Source organism: Alosa alosa, chromosome 10, assembly GCF_017589495.1.
Source record: "Alosa alosa isolate M-15738 ecotype Scorff River chromosome 10, AALO_Geno_1.1, whole genome shotgun sequence".
Classification (NCBI taxonomy): Eukaryota; Metazoa; Chordata; class Actinopteri; order Clupeiformes; family Clupeidae; genus Alosa; species Alosa alosa.
This window is the reverse complement of record NC_063198.1, coordinates 4,539,860-4,560,153: the sequence shown is the minus strand read 5'-3', so window position 1 is coordinate 4,560,153 and position 20,294 is coordinate 4,539,860. Positions and strand designations below refer to the sequence as shown.

The window sequence follows — 20,294 nt, the reverse complement described above, 5'->3', positions numbered from 1 at the left end:
TGTGTGTGTGTGTGTGTGTGTGTGTGTGTGTGTGCGTGTGTGCATGTGTGCGTGTGTGTGTGTGTGTGCGCGCGCACGCACTAGAATGCAACAATTACTGCAAATTGTCCACATGAGGTCATGCTTCAGTGTTTGTTTTTACGCCATTGTGGTTTCCCATGTTCCCTTGCTCTGCTGAAATTACCTGGCCAGTTGCTTACTTCAAGCATGCATGCGTCCCACACTAGATACCCTGCATGGCGTTAATGTCTCTTTCCTCATGTTTGACAGTTTGAAGGGAAGACCTCGTTCGGCATGTCTGTATTCAATCTGGGCAACGCCATCATGGGAAGTGGTATCCTCGGACTGGCATACGCCATGGCAAACACTGGTATCCTGCTGTTTCTGTAAGACTTTTTTTTGTAATTATCAATGTCCACTATTCATTGTATTACTTGTGTGTCTTGTCTCTACCATGGCGAGGTATTCAAACTGTGTTGTTATGGAAGGGTCTGCTAATCCATAATCCAGCAATACGGACATGTCATTTTAAAGTCCCATGTCCCACCTGTTCACCACTTAGTATAGACAGAAGTTTTAATTGCAAGTGGATTCATGTTCCATAGTCACAGTGAGTTCCACTAGAGAGGCCTGCCTGTCGGAAATAGGAACCCGGAAACTGGGAGCTGAGACTGCCTCCTATTCCAGCACACATTCCCCTGAGGCTTGGGAATGTGGTAAACTCGTGTACCCCCCCTCCCCCCTACCCCCGCTGCACCTCTCACCGATACATCCACCCCAGGAAAGGCAAGCTCTCTGGACGACCACGCACACAAATGGCCATGCCCACTTACGCAGCCAATCATACCATGCCTCTGTATCTGTCCCCCCAAACATAGATAGACTGTTGTGTTTGGTCTGGTCTTGTACCTCACACTGAACTGAACTGAGGTTTGTGATGAAGGAGACGCCTCAGAGGCTGTGGGGGAGCTACAAGACTATAAGGCTATTAAGGCTCCAGGCTTCCTAAACCAAAGAGGATAAAAAAAATGCTCTCAGTCTGCTATGCCTTTATCTCTACATAAATGACATAAGATACAGAAGATTTTGCCCTCTATCCAAGTTTCCCTGCAAAAGCAGAGCAATTTTAAATTAGCACAGTATCTCCTGAAGTGCTCTTTCCTTCTAAGCTGAGCTAAGTGCTTCTCCTGTCTTCCACAGAGAGCTGCTAAGAAAGTATTTCATCCTTTTATCTTAACTGGTACTGTCATGCTTAAGGGTTTGCTCAGTGCAGTCCACTGCTAGAATTATGCAGAAACAGATTTTTTTTATTTGTTCAATACTATTACACCCTATGCAATATGAACTGAGGTTTGTGATGAAGGACAATATTGCATCAAGCTTGAGACGACTCGAAACACCTTTAAAGCAGCACTAAAGAAGATTTGCTCTTAGGGTCCCCCTGCAGTTGAGAAGCACAATACTGTAATAAACAAACTAAATATGCGTCAAAACAAAGTATGAACATAACTCCAATATAAAGTTACAAAGTATGAACATAACTCCAATATAATATAGAGGGAATGCACCGACAGCAGTCTGTAGAAATAGATCTTCGAATTGTGTCCTGTAGCATAGCAGCTGTTTTCATTTAGATTTCAGAGCTGGGGCAGTGTTCCTACCCGAACACAGAAAGTTGCTAGGTCGGTAATCGCTTATAGAGGGCCGCTCGTTGTCTCTGTACTCATACTCGGCACAATGACAATAAAGTTGAATCTAATCTATTCTAATCTAATCTAAAGCTCAGACAATGGCACAGACGTGCCGTTTGTCATGTTATGAGGTTATGGACCATCAAAATGCTTTTGGAAACGTTATGTTAAGGTAAAAAAAAACTCTTAAGGGTGCCTTTAAATATCCCTGGCCAGTATTTCCAGATGGCTATCGGAACCAAAATTAGCTCAAATCTATCACCCCATGCCGTGTCACCAGCCTGTGCCTTACTCACGTCCGATGGGCTGCCTAAGTGGACAACTTTATTTTAAGAGAACGGGGTGGGGAGGGGTTAGCTTGCAATGAGATTTCATCATGTCCAATAAGGTCAGCCAAAAGTGGAGTGAGATTACTTCAGAAAGGTCTTCCTTACCCGTGTTTTTTTCCATTCACCTTTGAGCACAAGACTTGGATCAACACAATGTAATCTTCTGAATAACCATCGTTAATACTATTTGCCAGTAGCCATTGCCATGTCTGGTAGACTCCATTTACAGTTGTTTGTAGAATGCATCTTGGATGATCCTATCAAAAGTGATCAGTTCTAAATACAAGTGTAAACAATCACCAGTGGTGCAAATTCGATGGTCCAATCCCTCAAACCACTTGCGGACGTGGTCTGAGACTCATTTGACCATATATCTTTTGCAGTGTAAACACTCTGTTCTGATGCATGCCGGACAGCAATAGCAGTATCTAAGTACAAGTGATCAGCAACATCTCTGGCTGTACACGTTGTGTAAACACTGATGTGTCTTGGATGACCACTTGTGATCGGATGACCCAAGACACATTCTAAAAAGAGATGTAAACAGGGCCTTATTTGTAATACCCACTGCAGTAGAGCCAGAAGGGGCAGAATAGTCCTCAAAAGAAGAGGGTCTTCTTACAAACATCAGCTGAACAACTATCAGGCTTATGGTCAAAGAGTGTAGTTTCCATAAAACATAGCAAATGTAATACATATTAAGGGCACTGGAGCACAGAGGAGCCCTCTCAGATGTGTCATTGTTTGGCATCCACTCAGAGGCACCGAGCTATACATCTTCATTTCTCAGATGGGCCCTATCAGGGCATCAGTTTGTGGGACTCTAGATGGCTTCAGGTTTAATGTCCATGGACTTGACCTGCACAGAATTCTGGGTTCCTTGCTCCTTGGGTGGACAATAGACATATAGCACGGCAATACACTACAGGAAAAAAAATATACTACAGGACAAATTAGGCACAGTTTCACTAGTCCAGTTCCTGGGTTGGCCCCTACTTGTTGGAGCCCAAGTCCAAGCCATTGTACGCCTACAGAATCTCCAGATACCACCCCATACAGTCATACACACCTCCACTCTGGGATTGGCTGCAAGCCTATGCACCATCCCTTCAGCATGGGGTCAGGGGAAGCAGGGTGGCCAACCATGACCCCTGTGACCTGTGAACATATGGAATGTTGGGTGCACCAAGTCAATAGACATAGAATCCATTCTACAGTCAGTGGCCAAGTCAGGTGGAAGTGCCCCCTGGCCCAGGCTCGATCTGAGTGTTGACAGGTCCCATGGACCCCCTTTTGGGAGGTCATTATGGGGTAGAGGTCAGTTTAGCCACTGAGAACATTTAGCACTTGCTCTGTTTTCTCAAAGACATAGAGAAACACATTTTTGAAATTATAAGATTCTGGTTTCGTGTTTTATGATTTTATCGGTCAGAATTTCCAGTAGGCAATCACAAAGGAATCCTTACATGGTTACTGCTACTTGAAGATTTTTTCTTATTGAAGGTTTATAACATTGGAACAAAAGGTTTTTTTTTGTTATCCCTGGCTCATGTCCAGTTCTATAGGGATTATGGTTGTAACAGTGGGTTTATCCTTGGTTTGGGTTCAAAGAGTTGAGGCCCAGGGGAAAAGGGTCACCATGCACCCTTTTACACCCAAGTCCACTGGTTGGGTCAGTAGGTAATGAGCACAGGTTGTAGTGAGCTGCGTGTGTGTGTTCCTATGTATTTAAAAAATTGCTAAAGAAGAGTAAACAGGACCTTTTGTACCTTTAGGCAATGGAAATGTTTTAAAAAGAAGGATCTGGAAAGTTTGCCTAAACTTACTCTCAGTTTATGGATATTACCCTGTGAACTCACTGACTACTAGAACCTGCTGGCCTCATAAACAAGATGACATTGACACTGACATGTGCGACCAGTGTAACCGCTATCACAGATGGTACTGATTGGGGGGATCACAGCACTGTAGGGATACCTGGTATTAGTTGTATACTGTTGAACTTAAATGTGTTAATGTATGAGGTCTAATGTAATTTTCCTGTGCATGCGTGCGTGTGTGTGTGTGTGTGTGTGTGTGTGTGTGTGTGTGCTCGTGTGCTCGTCTGTGTACTCATATCCAGGTTCCTTCTGACCGCAGTGGCTTTACTCTCATTGTACTCTGTCCATTTGCTGTTGAAGTCTGCTGGAGTTGTGGGTATGTGATTGTACTGAATAAACCTCCAGCAAGCAGTTTCCACGTGTGTTTAGTAAAAGTGCTTCCTCTCTGTTTTATTCAACTGTTGTGTTTTCCGTTTGCCTGTAGGGATCCGGGCCTATGAACAACTGGGCCAGAGGGCTTTTGGTACACCTGGCAAGATGGCCGCTGGCATTGCCATCACCCTGCAGAACATTGGAGGTGAGGATTAAACCCTCTCCTTGGAATGTTCCCTCCTCCTCATATTTTGCCTTTCCCTCTCTTTCTCTCCACCTGGTTTCCACTTGCTCCCCCTCCTCACTGGCACCCCACGCTGATGTTTATCACCCTACTGAATGGGTGTAATGTTAGTGGTTAAGAGCAATCTGGGAATTAGCATGATTCACCTGCGCGTCATTCTGTCCTGACTTCACTAATACCACCCTTTAACGAACCATAATGGCTTCAGTGTGTTGGGCCCAGGTCAATCAACAGGACAGAGGATTCTTGTTCCCCCTCTCCATTTCTTCTTTTTACCCTTTTCCCGCCACAATGACATCACCTTCCCCTGTCTTCCATAGTTGCTAACTTCCAGTTAGCATGTGGCATAATTAGACCATGCAATTTCCCATTACTAACCATCTATGGTTTTGGGAAACGCACCCCTGAAGTGTTTACGGTATTCTACAGACTTGTACAACAGCTCTGTTACCAGCTGTAGTTGTACAGTAGTACACTGTAGCCGTGCAATGTATGGTTATGGTTATGGTTATGGAATTTAGCAGATGCTTTTGTCCAAAGCATAAAACAAAACAATTGTTAGAAATGGACAATAAACAGTTTTAAAAAGTTGGTAAGACTACATTAAGGAAAATAATAATGATAACAATAATGTCGATGCAATATCAACGATCAATAATGAAAATAAACAATACCACAGATGTACACAGGGAAATCTGAGCCTTTGGCATTACCACTGCCATGCTCAAGAATGTTGCCGTGACCAAATGTATTTACTTCTCTCTGCCCTGACAGTTTCTTTCTTGTCCCAACAGCCATGTCCAGCTACTTGTACATTGTTAAGTCTGAGTTCCCACTGGTCATCCAGGCTTTCCTGAAGGCGGAAGACACATCTACGTGAGTAGTCTTGTTGGCCCATCAAGAGTGATCACCACATGTGTTCATCATATATGTTAGTGAGCCTAGCCTAGTTCACCTAACTGATGTGTCTGTGATTGGCCTGTGAATATCTACTCCAGTGCAGCATAGAGGAGCAAAGGATAGCACTGACTAATGCCATTTTACATACTGTAGTGTCAGAGCGCTCCTACTTCAGGCTCCTGAATGAAACCATAATCACACCACCTGCTGTTATTTACGTATTTTGGAACACCGAGCACCAGGGAGTCCCATTCACCCTTCAGACTTCAGCGTTCCGCGATGTCTAAGAGGCCATGTGGGAAGGGAGGGTGGTTGCAGAACACCTTGATGTGATTGGTGGAACAAAGACTGCAAGAAGTGTGTGTGCAGGGGTGTGTTTGTGTGTGTCTGTGTGTGTGTGTGTGTGTGTGTTGTGGGAGTGGTGGTGGGGGATGGATGAGATTGCCGTCGACAGGCGAGCGCATAGCTTTCATTCTCCCTTCATTGCCAACAACCTTTTGTCAAAACAAGGCAGTTGCCGTGGCGACTTTGTGACGTCAGAGGACGTGTGTTGTGTTTCTATTGCTCTTCTTTGGCATGGTGGACAGGACTCTTGTCTCTTGTTCTCTCTTCCGTTCTCTTCCTCTCTTTCTCTCCTTCTCTCTGTGTCTAAAAACAAACCCTGTGAGTGGTACCATGTGGCTCTCCAATCAGTTCTTCTCATGCCTGCTTGTGTGATTGTGTCTCCCTGGCAATGTGACTGTATATGTGTAACACTATTTAACACTACTTATTCCATGAATATTTTTTTCAGTATTGGAGAGTGAACATATATGATTTTGTGTATCTGTGTGTGTGTGTGTGTGTTTATATGTTTGTTTATTTGTCACATGCACACACCCAGACATACACACAGTGACATGGTGACAGCTGTCTTGAGAGCCCTGTGGTAGATCTGAGGTCACACACACACACACACACACACACACACACACACACACACACACACACACAGTGCACAACAGTACACAAACAGTGATGGAGACAGTCTTGTGACTCAAGTGGACTGCAAATAAAGTGACAGCTGGATCGGAACATATCTTTTCTAGCCAGCCATTTTGACCTGACAACACACACATGTACAATGCAATCAGCTCAGACTCGAGGAACATTACCCGCACGCCTCTATGGCCTCTCTCTTGAGGCATGGTGTGACATTACACATTATGTGTAAATTAGCATAGAGTAGTACAGAGCCTCCTGATTTATTCAGCATATACTGCACTTTCTCCCCAGATACGTCCAGATGTACATAGCATACCTAGAACATTTCACCCACTGCAGATGTTGACATACACAGTATGTGTGCATTTATATAAGCATGTGTTTTCTATAGTCTGTAGACATGTTTCAGAAACAGAAACTGGTATAGATTAGGGCTACAAGGTGGGCTTGTCTCTGTTTAGTCTGAGGCTTGGTACAGAGTACCGTAAGCCTGGGGAGGATTAATGAGTGTGGTCCCTAATAGAGAAATCTCCCAACACTGTTTACAAAAGGGTCAGTCACAGGGCATGTAGTCTGTCCACATGTGTGTGTGTGTGTGTGTGTGTCTGTGTGTGTGTGTGTGTGTGTCTGTCTGTGTGAGTTTTTCCTTGCCCCTGTTGCTCTTGGATGCTCCTTGTTGGTGCCCCCCCTCATAAATGCACAAATAGGCTGACACCAGACATAATTTCACTGCATTTCTTACATCCAGTAACTATATGCATGTGACAATAAACTTGTATCCTTGTGTGTTAGAAAGAGTGCTGCTTGCTAGAGTGTGTGTCCATGCTTACGTTAGAGCAGTGGTTCCCAAACTTTTAACAGGCATGTACCCCCTGAGACATTATGATCTTCTGGAGTACCCCCAACACCACCAATTGTTAACAAGTTTTTTTTTAATTGTTTTATTAATATTTATTTTTATAAATTTTGTCGAGAATAGTGAATAGGATCATTCACTAGTTCACATTCCGTAATTTGCAAAAGATATAATAGCGTAATAGAAAAGCATGTTTGGCGAAGTCTCCGGCCAGGGTCCTGAAGTGAATAGCGGGATCGTGCAGGAGTCAACTGCGCAGGCAGGAGTCGTGCAGGAGGATTCCGCCATACACCCCATTTATTCTTTAACTATGGAAGACGGGAGGCGTGAGGGGAGGTGGTGGGTTGCGAGCGGAGTAACGCATGCTGGAACTTCAGCAGGTAGGCTGCGAATAAATAGCCTGACTGATTGAAGAAGGAGGCATTGCAAATTCCGTCATGCTCCTCCCGAACTTCCGTTTGTAAAACGCCATTAAAGGTGCCATGTGTAAGAATTGAGGTAAAAATATCCAAAAAATGAGCTACACGCATCAAAAGAATGAGAAGAAATAAGGGCGATTATGTCATTAAAAAAATGACAAGGTATAGTGCTGCAGATATATCAACCTGAATTAGCATGCTAAATTACTAGCCACAGCCCGACAGGTGTCATAATACCAGTTTCGGCCATGGGAGGCAGTATGCGGGCAACATAACCGCCAGCCAAACTGCAAGACACGTTTCCCGGTTGTTACTCTAGGGTAGACCATCTTACTTTCTGGAGGTATACTGCCCCCATTTTTTATGGAATGTGGAGGATGAATTGATTTTTTTGGCGGACATTACACATGGCACCTTTAAACATGATACAAATCTCATCAATAGTCAACATATGATAGGCCTACAAATGTGCTGAATATAATGCTTTTAAATAGATCTGCACCTAATCTCATACACAACCGTCTTGTTGAATGCAGTGATCTTATCTGCTAGGTGCTTGTCTTTGCCTTGTAACTGGAGATTTAACTCATTGAGCTTTCCCAATATAACGCTAAAATAGGCCAGCTTCGTCAAGAAATGTTCATTAGTGAACGTGCTTGCAGATTCAAACATGCGCTCTTCCTCCAAGAAGAGGCGGCTCGGAGCTCAAACACGCGACAGCACTTTACCTCGGGAAAGCCTTGCCTCGCTTGTGAAACAGTACAGCCTTTTGGTCAGCTCCCATCTCCTCTCAAAGTGCGGAGAATAGACACGCTTTTAAGGGTCGGGTCTTGATGAAATTCACCACTCTCACAACCTCGTTCAAAATCTCATTCAGGTCTTGACTAACTAAGCTGCCTTGACACGAGCGCTTCCCTATGAATAACACAGTGCGTTCATTGCGCATCGGGTGCTACCTGGGCCAAGGCTACAGATAAAAAAAAGAAAGAAAAAAACTCTTTCACGTCAGTTCGCGCCCCACCTGGCTTGTCTCCGCGGCCCACCGTTTGAGAAACGCTGTTTTACCCTCTCTGTCTCCACTCTCGAATATTTTGTTAATGCGGAGAAAATAAGTTTTTAATGTGCAGTGCAAATGCGGAAGTTAAGTTACCAACGTGGGATAGAGAAACGTTTGAAAAGGCATATGACTTAGATATTTTTTCTAGGGATGTGACGCTCGAAGCTGACGTTTCGAAACAGTGTCGAGCTTCCGAAACGCAAGTGTTTCGAACAGTGTTTCGAAGTGTGGTTCAAAACGCCCATGTCACGTGACCATGGCTTAGTGAGGCTTCGTGGTGTTTCAATTTGGTTTGGACAGGTGGCACACTTGCCGCGCGAGCCAATTACCCGAGTAAACACCTGTTTGATCTAAATTACAAAGTCCCAGAAGTCATTCAAACTTCCTATCTTTGTGTTTTTTTTGTGAGGAGAGAGATTTTAAGAGATATAGCGACATAGAGACATATAGAGATATAGCGATTTATAGTGCATTCTTGTGATTGATCGGTTAGTGATATAGATTAATTGACAGGCTAGAGACAGACAGTAAGCGATAGTTTAGATAGATATAGTCTAGTGACGTTAATATTTAGATAGTAGCAGAAGTAAAAAAAATATATGACTGATGCCTTTATTTCAAGAACAGCTGACCCTTTGAAATACTGGCAGGAGAGGAGAGTGGTTTATCCAAACCTAACTGTGATGGCAAAAAAATATTTGTGCATGCCAGCAACAAGTGTGCCTTGTGAAATAATTTTTTCCAAGGCTGGGGAGGTTTATTCAAAAACAAGAAACAGATTAAATGCCAAGACGGCAGAACAACTGTTATTCCTAAATAAAAATGTATGTTGACATACAAAAAATGTTTATTTTTCCCATGTTGTATCTGATTAGTCTAACCTGCTTCACATGTATCCTTTATTTCCCTACAACATGTTCCCAAAAAAAACCCTGGGCCATAAGCATAGCCTACATTTTAAAACCATTCTAGCATTTTCCTCTCCAGCATATTCCAAAGGATAATGTACTATGAAACTGAAATAACAAAACATCTAACTGGCAGATATAAAAATGTTCTAGTTACTGAACGCATATACTAGTCTGAAATTTCTAAGCACCAGCAGGAGTCGAACACCGGCGCTCCGGCCCGAATACAAGTGTGTTAACCACTGAACCGTGGCTATGGGCCGAAATCTTGCGTTCCATGTTGGCTATTTATATTCTTCGTCTGAAGCAGTTGTGCTTCACGGTCAAAATGTGATGTTAGCAAAACTGGCCACTAGATGTCACCATGGAGTTACGCGTGTCGGATTGTTTCGAAACCTCGGCGCAATTGCTTTGAACGTTTCGTTGTTTCACAAAGCCTCGTTCTGCCCATCCCTAATTTTTTTGCGTACCCCCTGAAATCAGTCCACGTACCCCTGGGGGTTACGCGTACCCCAGTTTGACAACCGTGGCGTTAGAGCATGTGTGTGTTTCTGTACGTGAATCATGAATCGCATGACAGACGTCTGCTGTGGCTGGAAGAAGGGGGGGGGGTTCTCCCTCCATCAAAGAGCCTCCAGATACAGCAGGAGAGTACAGGCAGGACTCACAGGGCCTGAGGCCCTGATGGGCGTCGGACACGAGGACACAGACCAATCAAAGGAGGACATAGCTCTCTGACCATAAGGAGGTTGCCTAGGAGATTTCAGGCCACTATTGCCTATACACTGGGCTACTAGTCACTTGTTTATAATTTCAATAGCACCTGTGCTGTTGTAAACCTCATACTGATGTGAAACAGGATGCTAACAGTGAGGCAGCCATGTTCCAGAGGTGAATGAGAAAGGGTGAGGTGGCACTGGTGAGTCACATGGGCAGTGAGGCAGACACATGGGCATTAGAGAGACCATGTGCTGAACTCAGTTCTCATTGCATTGGAGAAAGAGACAGGATTTAGTAACAGCTGTGTAGTGCATCAGCAGTGAATCGGGCTTGCGTGGTCTCCAGGCGTTCACAGGCAGACTCAGCAGCATTTGCTCAGGCCCAGCCCCAGCGTGAGTTGGAGGACGTGGGGTGAACTTATACAGGCTGGGAATGGAGACGGCTGCTGGGTCTCCATGACCTCCGCGGGGATTAGCTGGAGGTCCTAATGGGGACATGGTCGTAAATCACTCAGCAGCAGGCTAAATATGCCCACATCGACTCACATGCGCACACACAGAGCCAGCATGCACCACCCATGCATATGCCTGGTGCTCGGCTAAATATACGTAGAAGCACAGTCACATACATCCTCCACCGTAAAGATGCTTCATAAATCAGTCTTTATTTATATCACAGTATATCATGGTCTTAACAGTCTCTGGAATATCCTGGTGAAGTGTGTTTGAAAAAAGTAGTAGTTTTAAAGAATCCCCCTCTTTTCTGTCTTGTTTCAGAGAGTGGTATTTAAATGGCAATTACCTCGTGGTGCTGGTCACTATCTGCATTATTCTTCCTCTGGCCTTCATGAAACAGCTTGGTAAGTCAATAGCATTTTGAATAGTTAAATACAATAACATGTGGTTTTCCTATTCATTTACACTTTGCTTTCCACTCCTTTTTACAGGTTACCTGGGCTACACCAGTGGCTTCTCACTCAGCTGTATGGTCTTCTTCCTGACTGCGGTATGTTCACACACACACACACACACACACACACACACACACACACTCACTCAAATACACCCCCCCACACACACACACACAGGGGGACACAGAGAGAGAGAGAGAGAGAGAGAGTCATACTCACATATACACTCACACACACACATGGGGTACACATATTTTTACATGTGCTTAGCAGAAACTATGACACAGCTCCTGCTTTTATTTATTGGCTGTAATCTCCTACCCTCGAATCCCTTATCTCTGACCGGACTCAGCCCCTGGGCAAAATATTCTGAGCGTTTCACCCACGCACAGGAGATCATAGTGGGGACTGGCGTGTAGGAGGGCCTTGACTTGTCAGAATAGGCTGGTAAAGGATCATGGGGGCCAGGCTCAGACTTCAAAGTGAGCACCGTGCCACTCTGCCGCTGTGGGAAAATGTTTCATAAGACTCCCTGGCTATGGTTGCATCCATCTGCGGAGGTGTTTATTGCGGTCCTGCCTCCCTATATGTGTTTATTCGCTTTGACATCTATTATAACAAATGGCCTTTTAATAGCGTTAGATGGGTCACACAGCAGCTGTCTTCTGACCAGCTCAGCTTATCCTTTGTGATTGTGACTACCTCTCATTTGGGTGTGCTGGTCAGTCCGTCTGCTCCTGGACTCATTCTGTTTTCCTTTCCTCCTCTCCTCTCCTGCTCTCCTCCTTCTCTTTGTTACTCTGTCCCCTCCTCTGTTTTTTGTTTTTTGTGGCAGGTCATCTACAAGAAGTTCCAGATCCCCTGCCCCTTTGAGGACTACACGAGCAATGCCACAAATGTGCACGTTATCTCCAACGTCTCATTGGTTGACCATGGCCACGCCTACCACAACGCGCATGTGGAGGACGACTCCCACTGCGGCCCGCGCTTGTTCACGGTCAACTCGCAGGTACAGGGAGGCTCATCGGTGACAGTGTAGCACATCAATAAGTCTCCACAACAACAAGACGCTGAACTGAACCGTGGAGAATGAGTCGATCGTTACCATGACACAAAGATGCGCCATACATTAGCATTTACATGTATTGCCATGGCAACATTCAGCAGACCAGAACTGGCAGAGCGGGTGCTAATTTTACCTCTACATCTATTCATTTAGCAGCTGCTTTACACCAAAGCAGTCCACAAGTAGTAACTACTAGTAATAAATACAGTACATCAAGTACTGTACATCAAATACAAGGGCATTTTGAGATTGTTGACTGTGCTAGAAAAGCATGAACAACAAGTGCTAGAAAAGCATAAATTCACTTTAGGACTGCTATAAAGCCTTAATCTCAATCATGCCTTCAGTGTAATTCAACACATTTTAAGCCACATGAATGTATCACAATCAAAAGTGTTACTGTACAGTCAACTGTTATGGTCATCCATATAACTCACATGGCTTTCCTCTTATCATGTTAGTGATAACACTTTTTGGGTTTGCAATCTCAGTGAGCTTCCCTTTAAGGTGGATGGCTGCAAACTAGGTTTGAAGCTGTGAGATGTGTTGGGTACAAAATGTGCTGAATAAACCCAAGGTCATCACAGTTATTTAGAGCAGGGTTTGGTCTACCCAGCTACACTGATGAGCAGGCACAGGTTTCTTACACAGTGACCATAGGGAGAGATTGTGGAAATAGTCAGGTTTAGTTCTTTTGTAGTGAGAAAGAAATTATTTCATACGTATTGCCACTAACCTCAGTTTTTCCTCTCCAGTGACCTTTTTTCTTCTGATGCATGTAACCAATGCATGCATGTATGCATCAGATTTAATTTAACTAAAAGCAAATATTATTGGGCAGATTTGATTTATTTGTGTGTGTGTGTGAATTAATGTTGTTCAATTGTGTATCTACAGACAGCGTACACAATCCCCATCCTAGCATTTGCTTTTGTGTGCCACCCTGAGGTGCTGCCCATCTACACAGAACTGCGCAAGTGAGCATCACCCTAACAGCTGGGCTTCACCGGGTGCGCAATTGAAGCGTACTGTTCGTGGAACATAAAAATAGTTCTAGAAGACTGGTCTAATTATTTTTTATGTATGTGCCGCTATCAAGTGTGATGTAGCTAGTTCCATTGATCATTAGTGGAAGGTAATTGTTGCAGCAGATGCTCCGTTAACGGATCGCTTCAGTTACGTGTCTGGTGTAGCCTGCCTGTAAGTCCCTACAAACTCAACATACCCTGCACCCTACAAATCGGTGCTTTCCAAAGCCTGACATTTACCCTCTCACCTTTGACCCCAGCCCCACCCAGAAGAAGATGCAGCACGTGTCCAACATCTCCATCCTCATCATGTACACTATGTACTTCCTGGCTGCGCTCTTTGGCTACCTTACCTTCTACGGTCAGTCTTCATTCTCTGGTCCTAGAAGTTAACTTGTACACGTGGCGCCTCAGTCAGTCTTGCGTCTGCCAGAATATCCAAGTAAAAATACACCATCCAGGGTCAATGACTTGGGGACTAGATGCTGTGTCATGTCTTATCATAAAAGGATTAAATGCCTTACCATAGACAGTGCTGAAATGAGTTGGTGGTGCAGAAGTGTTAGTGCCTGACAGTTGATTGGCCCATGTTTGATTCCCAAACTCACCTTTGCAAGTATGTGACACTTTTGATAAAAGCGTCTGCTAAACATCAGTGAACTTTTAACTTTAAGTTGATATTTAGTGACGGGGTACCCACTGGAATTTGAAAAGTCTGTTCCAGACAGGGGAAGTCAAGGGATTTGATCATGTTTTTGGGGGCAAAGTCATGGTCATGCTCAAACTGTAGTGGCCACATGTGACACGTGTTGATCTGTCCTTCACATGACCATACTGTATATCATCAAAGCTGAAGATGATCCCAAAACTAGTTCCCTGATCAAATATCTCAAAAAGTGGCAAACTAAGTATATATACTTTTTTGATCCCGTGAGGGAAATTTGGTCTCTGGATTTAACCCAATTGGTGAATTAGTGAAACACAAACAGCACACAGTGAACACACAGTGAGGTGAAGCACACACTAATCCCGGCGCAGTGAGCTGCCTGCTACAACGGTGGCACTCGGGGAGCAGTAAGGGGTTAGGTGCCTTGCTCAAGGGCACTTCAGCCGCGGCCCACTGGTCGGGGCTCGAACCAGCAACCCTCCGGTTACAAGTCCAGAGTGCTAACCAGTGGGCCACGGCTGCCCTAACTCTTGCATATTGTTGCTTGAACTTCTCAACAGTTGAAAATAGCACACAAGTATGGTTTGCATTTCTACTGATGATGTTAAAAAAGAAAGATTATCTTACTTTTATGTGCGGAGTGTCTCTTTATGAATTTGATAGTGGATCTGAAGTTTGTATTTTCTTTCAGTTCTTTTTTACATTTCAATTCATTTAAAATAATGATGAAATATAAATATTCTCCCTGACACCCACAGACAAAGTAGAGCCAGAGCTGCTGCACACTTATAGCCGCATCGACCCCTTTGACACGCTGATCCTGTGCGTCCGATTGGCTGTGCTTACTGCTGTCACTCTGACTGTGCCAATCGTGTTGTTCCCGGTGAGTGTGCCCACCGCCTATTTCACATAAGGCTAAATGGGTGTGCTAATCCTTATTCTCTGTAGACATGATGATGATGATGATGGTGATGATAATGATGACAGTAATGTAATGGGGTGAGGCAGTGACAGTGATCATCACTGCAGTAATGATGTCCCTGGCTAATGTCAGACTGTTTAGGCTTATTAGGTCATGTAGTTTCCTAATGTATATAATCCATTCAGAGTGGCTGGACTGTGTTCTCTCTTGCCGTCTCCACCCGTCTCTTTCCTCTCTTATCCTCTCTCATGAATGATCTCTCTCTCTTTCTTTCTTGTATTCATCCTTTCATATTTATCTTCCTAATTCATGGTTCTTTGGCTCACAGGTGCGTAGAGCGATCCAGCAGATGGTCTTCCCGACGAGTGCCTTCAACTGGCTCCGTCACATCGGCATCGCTCTCATCCTCCTCACCTTCATCAACATGCTTGTCATCTTTGCACCCAACATCCTGGGCATCTTCGGCATTATTGGTAAGTCATGAGTCAGTGTCACTCAAAGAAACACATATGACCTGTGTGTCAGAATACTGTATGTCAGCGTATTGGTCAGTGTTGGTCGGTTGTGTGGTGCGTTGTAAGTTTTGTCTGGCGTGGCAGGTTCATATGGCCATGTTTACACTCTGGGGCGAGAGGGTGAGTCTCTGCCGGGCCACTGACACACACCAATGACAACCCACTCTCGCTCACTCCCTCCCTATAGCCTTGACCAAGACCAGCCTGTTTGCATAGATAACAACACACACTTTGAGTCAATATTTTTGTGCAGCCATCACCCAGATAAATGGTGCATGCATTAGGGTACAAGCGGTCAGAGTTCAAGAAGTACTATGATACATGCCATTTCCAGCACTGGTCACACTCTCCCATGTCAGGCTGGCTTTGTGGATTTGTGTACTCTCTGAATGGGTTAGGTTCGTGACCCTTTTAGTCAGTTTTTGACTAATGCTAAATGGCAGGTCAAGGTCAAGGTCAAGGTAACTTTATTGTCCCCGAGGGGCAATTAATTGCACAGCCAGCAGACAGACATAAGGACAAGACACACAACAATACATAACAATACAACAATACATATCACACAAATATAGTTTTATAGTAAAAAACAGTTCTGGCAGATTGTTTAAAATGGAAATGGAAGTCGGGATAAAAGAGTTTCTGAGTCTATTGGACCTGCATCTGGGCATGGAGTACCTACAGCCTGGGGAGTAGCTTAAACTGGCAGGACAAGGGATGGCGGGGGTCAGCTACAATAGATTGGGCCTTCTTTGCCACTCTTTTGGTGTAGATGTGAGGTGGCATTGAATATTGACACCAAAAGAAGCATAGAAATCAATTTTCCCACTGTGTGCCTTTAAGAACAACTATTGTAAGTGTACTAAATTATGTCAGAAGCCTCGGTTATGCCTTTGCCCTTGTTCCACATGACTGAGTGCCAGTGTGTGGCAGTACAGCACGTCTGATGCAGTACTGCAGGTCACTGCAGATGTGTCGCTTTAGTCATTGTCATATGAGGGCTTCATGTAGTATGGTCTTCACCTCTCTCTCCTTCTCCAGGTGCCACCTCTGCCCCATGCCTGATCTTCATCTTCCCTGCAGTTTTCTACATCCGCATCATTCCCAAAGACAAAGAGCCCATGAACTCCACCCCTAAGATTGTGGTGAGGAATAACATATCCTCTCATCTTACTCTCTATCTCTCTCTCACTCTCTATCTCTCTCTCTCTCTCTCACTCTCTCTCTCGGTATTGTTCAGTTATGTATTAAACATTCTAAAAGTATGCTACTACCCACCTGCAAATAGAAGGACATTACAATTAGAAGTGTTTAAAACAATTTTGGCATGGAATGGTCTTCTCAAACTGTTCTCTCTTTTTCTGTTGTCTAGGCAATGGCTTTTGCTGCTCTAGGTGTCCTCTTCATGTCCATGAGCTTGAGCTTCATCATAATTGACTGGACAACAGGCACCAGCAATGCGGGAGGCGGCCACTAGGGGGCTCTTCATTTGGTGTGTGCATGAAGTGTATGCGTGCGTGAAGTGTATGAGTGCTTCTGAGAATGTGTGAGTGTGTGTGTGTGTGTGTGTGTGTGTGTGTGTGTGTGTGTGTGTGTGTGTGTGTGTGTGTGTGTGTGTGTGTGTGTGTGCGCACGCGCAGTGGCCGGGCTAGGGATGGGTCAGTGGATGGAAGCAGTGATGAAGGGTTTGAGGGGGCATTTTGGGGGCAAAATGCCCATTTTTCATGGGCATTTTGTTTTTACTCTGATCACACGGAATGTTCTCTTCACCAAAGCAGTTAAAGAGAGAACAGTCATTTTTTTTTCAGAATCTCCAGAGGGCTTAATCCACTCTTAGGGCAGGCCTTTTATATACTGTTATAGAATAATCAGTGTTGATCTTGCACTTTTAAATTCTTTGTCAGACCTGGATAAATAAACTTACCAAACGGCAGTAATCAGGTCTGGCCAAAGAAATGAATAGCAAAACAAGCAAAGAAATACAAACAACAACAAAGAAGTCAGTTCTAATCTCCCTAATGTTTTAAAGGGCTGCAAAGGGCTGCTCACACACATCTTTAAATTCACCAATCACTACATTAAAACAAAACTTCCCTGTAGGGAATGATGCTGATCTGGACGATGAAAAATTCAGAAAGTGCTTTTCTGGTCTACAGCTCATTGACAGCATCAGGTTGTCCCTAGGAGGGAAGTAATGACAGGGATGTAGTGGAGGCTAAACGCAAGTAAACACAGTTTATCCACCTCGGAAATTTCATTAATAGAGTTTATCCACCTCTTATTAGACTCATCACTCATCAACACTCTAGGAACCATTTAATACCACTGGTGATATAAACATTGGACAATAACCTCCACCATCATCAAACATGATCTGAATGGCTTTTTAAAAAATCCGATACAGCATAGCGCAGTCCACCTCACCAAGATCACAGAAATCATAGTTTACCCACCTCTTATTTTACCACTACATCCCTGCTTACTGTCTACCAATTCACCATTTCATCAACCCCATTCTCTTGGTGGCAGCCACCGGCCCTGGCCCCATATCAAACCTGTGGATGTACATGAGCACAAACCACAGCTAGTGCAGCACCCATGCACAGCACAAACTTAAGTAGAATTTTGTACACTTCTTTTTGGTAGGGAAACTCATATTATTGTTTCAACGTGTGTATGTACAGTATGTCGTGTTAGGTACTTATATGTATATACGCACACACATATAGACACAGAAGCTTAAATTACATTATTTTATTATTACAGAATCGAAACTAATGTGATTTTTTTAGCTGAATAGTGTCTCAGTTAATGCTATTTTTTGCAGAAAAGGGAGAGAGGTGTCAGTTGTGACAGTGTCAATATGTCCTAGACCTACTGCATTATGTGCCTAAGCATTAAACCATCATAAACCGAGTCAGGCCCTTGCCCTCCTGATCTCTACATAATAAATTATTCAAGAGATTCAAAAACAGAAATAATGAAAACCTCAAAAACATAATATCTATTTATTTTAATATGTATCAAGACAGGTTATACGTATTTCATCAGATAGTGTGTAAAGAGCACTTTATGATCATATACTTTATAATCTATTTCAGTGCCTGTTGTGTATATTGTGTAGAGGCAAGAGAGAGCATGACATGCATCACTTTGTGCAAGACAACAGTCTCAGAAAAACAGACATAATCTAGAACTTTTACGACTGACCCTAAAAGCCTTCAGTATTATTTGCTGGTCAAAGGGTTTGGCTTCAGGATACCCAAAAACCACAGAGATAGTGAGATAAAGGCCTTCTCTGTAAGAAGATGTGGGGTGTTATACCTAGATTGCAAAAGATGCCTCTCCTGAGAGTATTATAGAAGACCTGTGGAGTTGCGTAGCCAGGTGGGTGAGGATCAGGTGACCTGCTTTGGGCTCCCAGACTGCTGAGGCCCCTGTGAGAGGCATCAGCCCACAAGCAAAACAACCTCTCACCAGCCAGTATTTGCTTGGAGCAGGTGATGCGCACCCAATTCCAGTTCAGTTTTTGGCTGTAGACAGGCAGACAAATATTATTTTTGGCTAAGGAATATATATATTTTTAATTGCAGCGCTAAACATGTGTTCTGTCCCAGCAGTGGATACTGAGTTGTGTATATTGATGCGTCCTACTTTTATGGTTGTTCAACTCCACACACCTACTGCCCAGGTTCGGATCTAGACTGCTCAGATTGGGGGAGCAAATGTGTGGTACGGTTGACATCTTTTCACACAGTTGACTATACAACAGTGTAGAGCTGTTTAAATGTACAACAGGTATAGTTACTCTTACACATAACAACTCTACTTTTACATGATAGGCTCCCTGTATCTGGTGTTTAACAAAGCTCTCAGTACTAAAATCAAATTTCAGTGTCTGCTATTTCATTCACAAAATATTTGCATGTAACATTCAGGAGAAGATATCATTTTTTTCAAATGTATGTCAGTTAATGGTCTGTCAGTGTGTAACACAATTGGATATTTGATTGCTGTACAATGAAATATTGGTATATTTGTGTTCTATTAAATGTCTCATTGCTGCTCAGTATGGCCACTCCACAGTGGCTGTTGTCTTTGTTAACCCAGTAATAAAAACTCAACACTTTTTTTTGGAACTTCAGTCATTATACCTCATGCTGTAAGCAGTTATGACCTGCCTTTACTGATGATTGTCTTCAGTGGTGCCAAAAAATGAACTTACCTTCCTTCCAATTCTCTTTTTAATTTAAAGCGTGCCCACTTTTTCCCCCCACTTCTTTTCAGAGTGCATATAATCTGTTCATAAAATGTTTCTCTGTTTTTGTTCTCATTGATCTTGTGTATGTACAACATTTAGTAACTGATTTTTTAAAATATATATTTTAAATGAATACAAACATTGTTTATGGATCTTTGGGTTCCTCCTGTTGCATACGTAAATTATGTCCCATGTATATAAAAACTACTGCCTCTATATTTCAAGAATATTTAGCTTGTATAGTGTAAATAGCAGTTGTAGTTTGACAATAAAAACAAATGTATTTGTTTTTAAAAACCCGAACGTGTTCCTTTGTGTTGTTCATCTCCACTCTTTTGCGACTTGCTGGCCATTCTTGGGTGTTTTTAGCTGTGTTCTGGGTCATTATTCTATTAGAGAGAACATGTCCTAGGCGTAAAAGGGTTGTTCTTGATGTTTCTTAATCAGTCATGGGTGTGTTTTGGGGTTAAAATCCTTTACACCAATGATAATGACATCTGTCATTCCCTTTAACAGCAAGCAGCACAACTTTAAACACCGCATGGGTATTTTGATAGTCAGCTGCGCATTTGAAGGAATCTGCTTGCACACAAGACTGTATGGAACACAGGGATTCTACTAAACCTTG

General features: G+C 43.5%; 1 protein-coding gene across 6 annotated transcripts in view; it reads left to right on the top strand.

Annotated features, from left to right (window-relative positions):
- The window catches only part of slc38a3b (solute carrier family 38 member 3b), a 29,973-nt gene extending 12,343 nt beyond the window's left edge, over positions 1–17,630 (top strand). For all 6 annotated transcript variants that reach the window (XM_048254906.1, XM_048254907.1, XM_048254905.1 and 3 more), the window contains 13 exons: positions 271–386; positions 4,143–4,216; positions 4,325–4,417; positions 5,251–5,332; positions 11,077–11,159; positions 11,247–11,305; positions 12,046–12,219; positions 13,174–13,253; positions 13,565–13,665; positions 14,730–14,854; positions 15,222–15,366; positions 16,447–16,550; positions 16,778–17,630. In XM_048254906.1, coding sequence (XP_048110863.1) covers positions 271–386; positions 4,143–4,216; positions 4,325–4,417; positions 5,251–5,332; positions 11,077–11,159; positions 11,247–11,305; positions 12,046–12,219; positions 13,174–13,253; positions 13,565–13,665; positions 14,730–14,854; positions 15,222–15,366; positions 16,447–16,550; positions 16,778–16,882 — 1,341 coding nt within the window. In that variant the 3' untranslated portion in view covers positions 16,883–17,630. The remainder of the gene's footprint in view (positions 1–270; positions 387–4,142; positions 4,217–4,324; positions 4,418–5,250; positions 5,333–11,076; positions 11,160–11,246; positions 11,306–12,045; positions 12,220–13,173; positions 13,254–13,564; positions 13,666–14,729; positions 14,855–15,221; positions 15,367–16,446; positions 16,551–16,777) is intronic.
- The last annotated feature ends 2,664 nt before the right edge of the window (positions 17,631–20,294 follow it).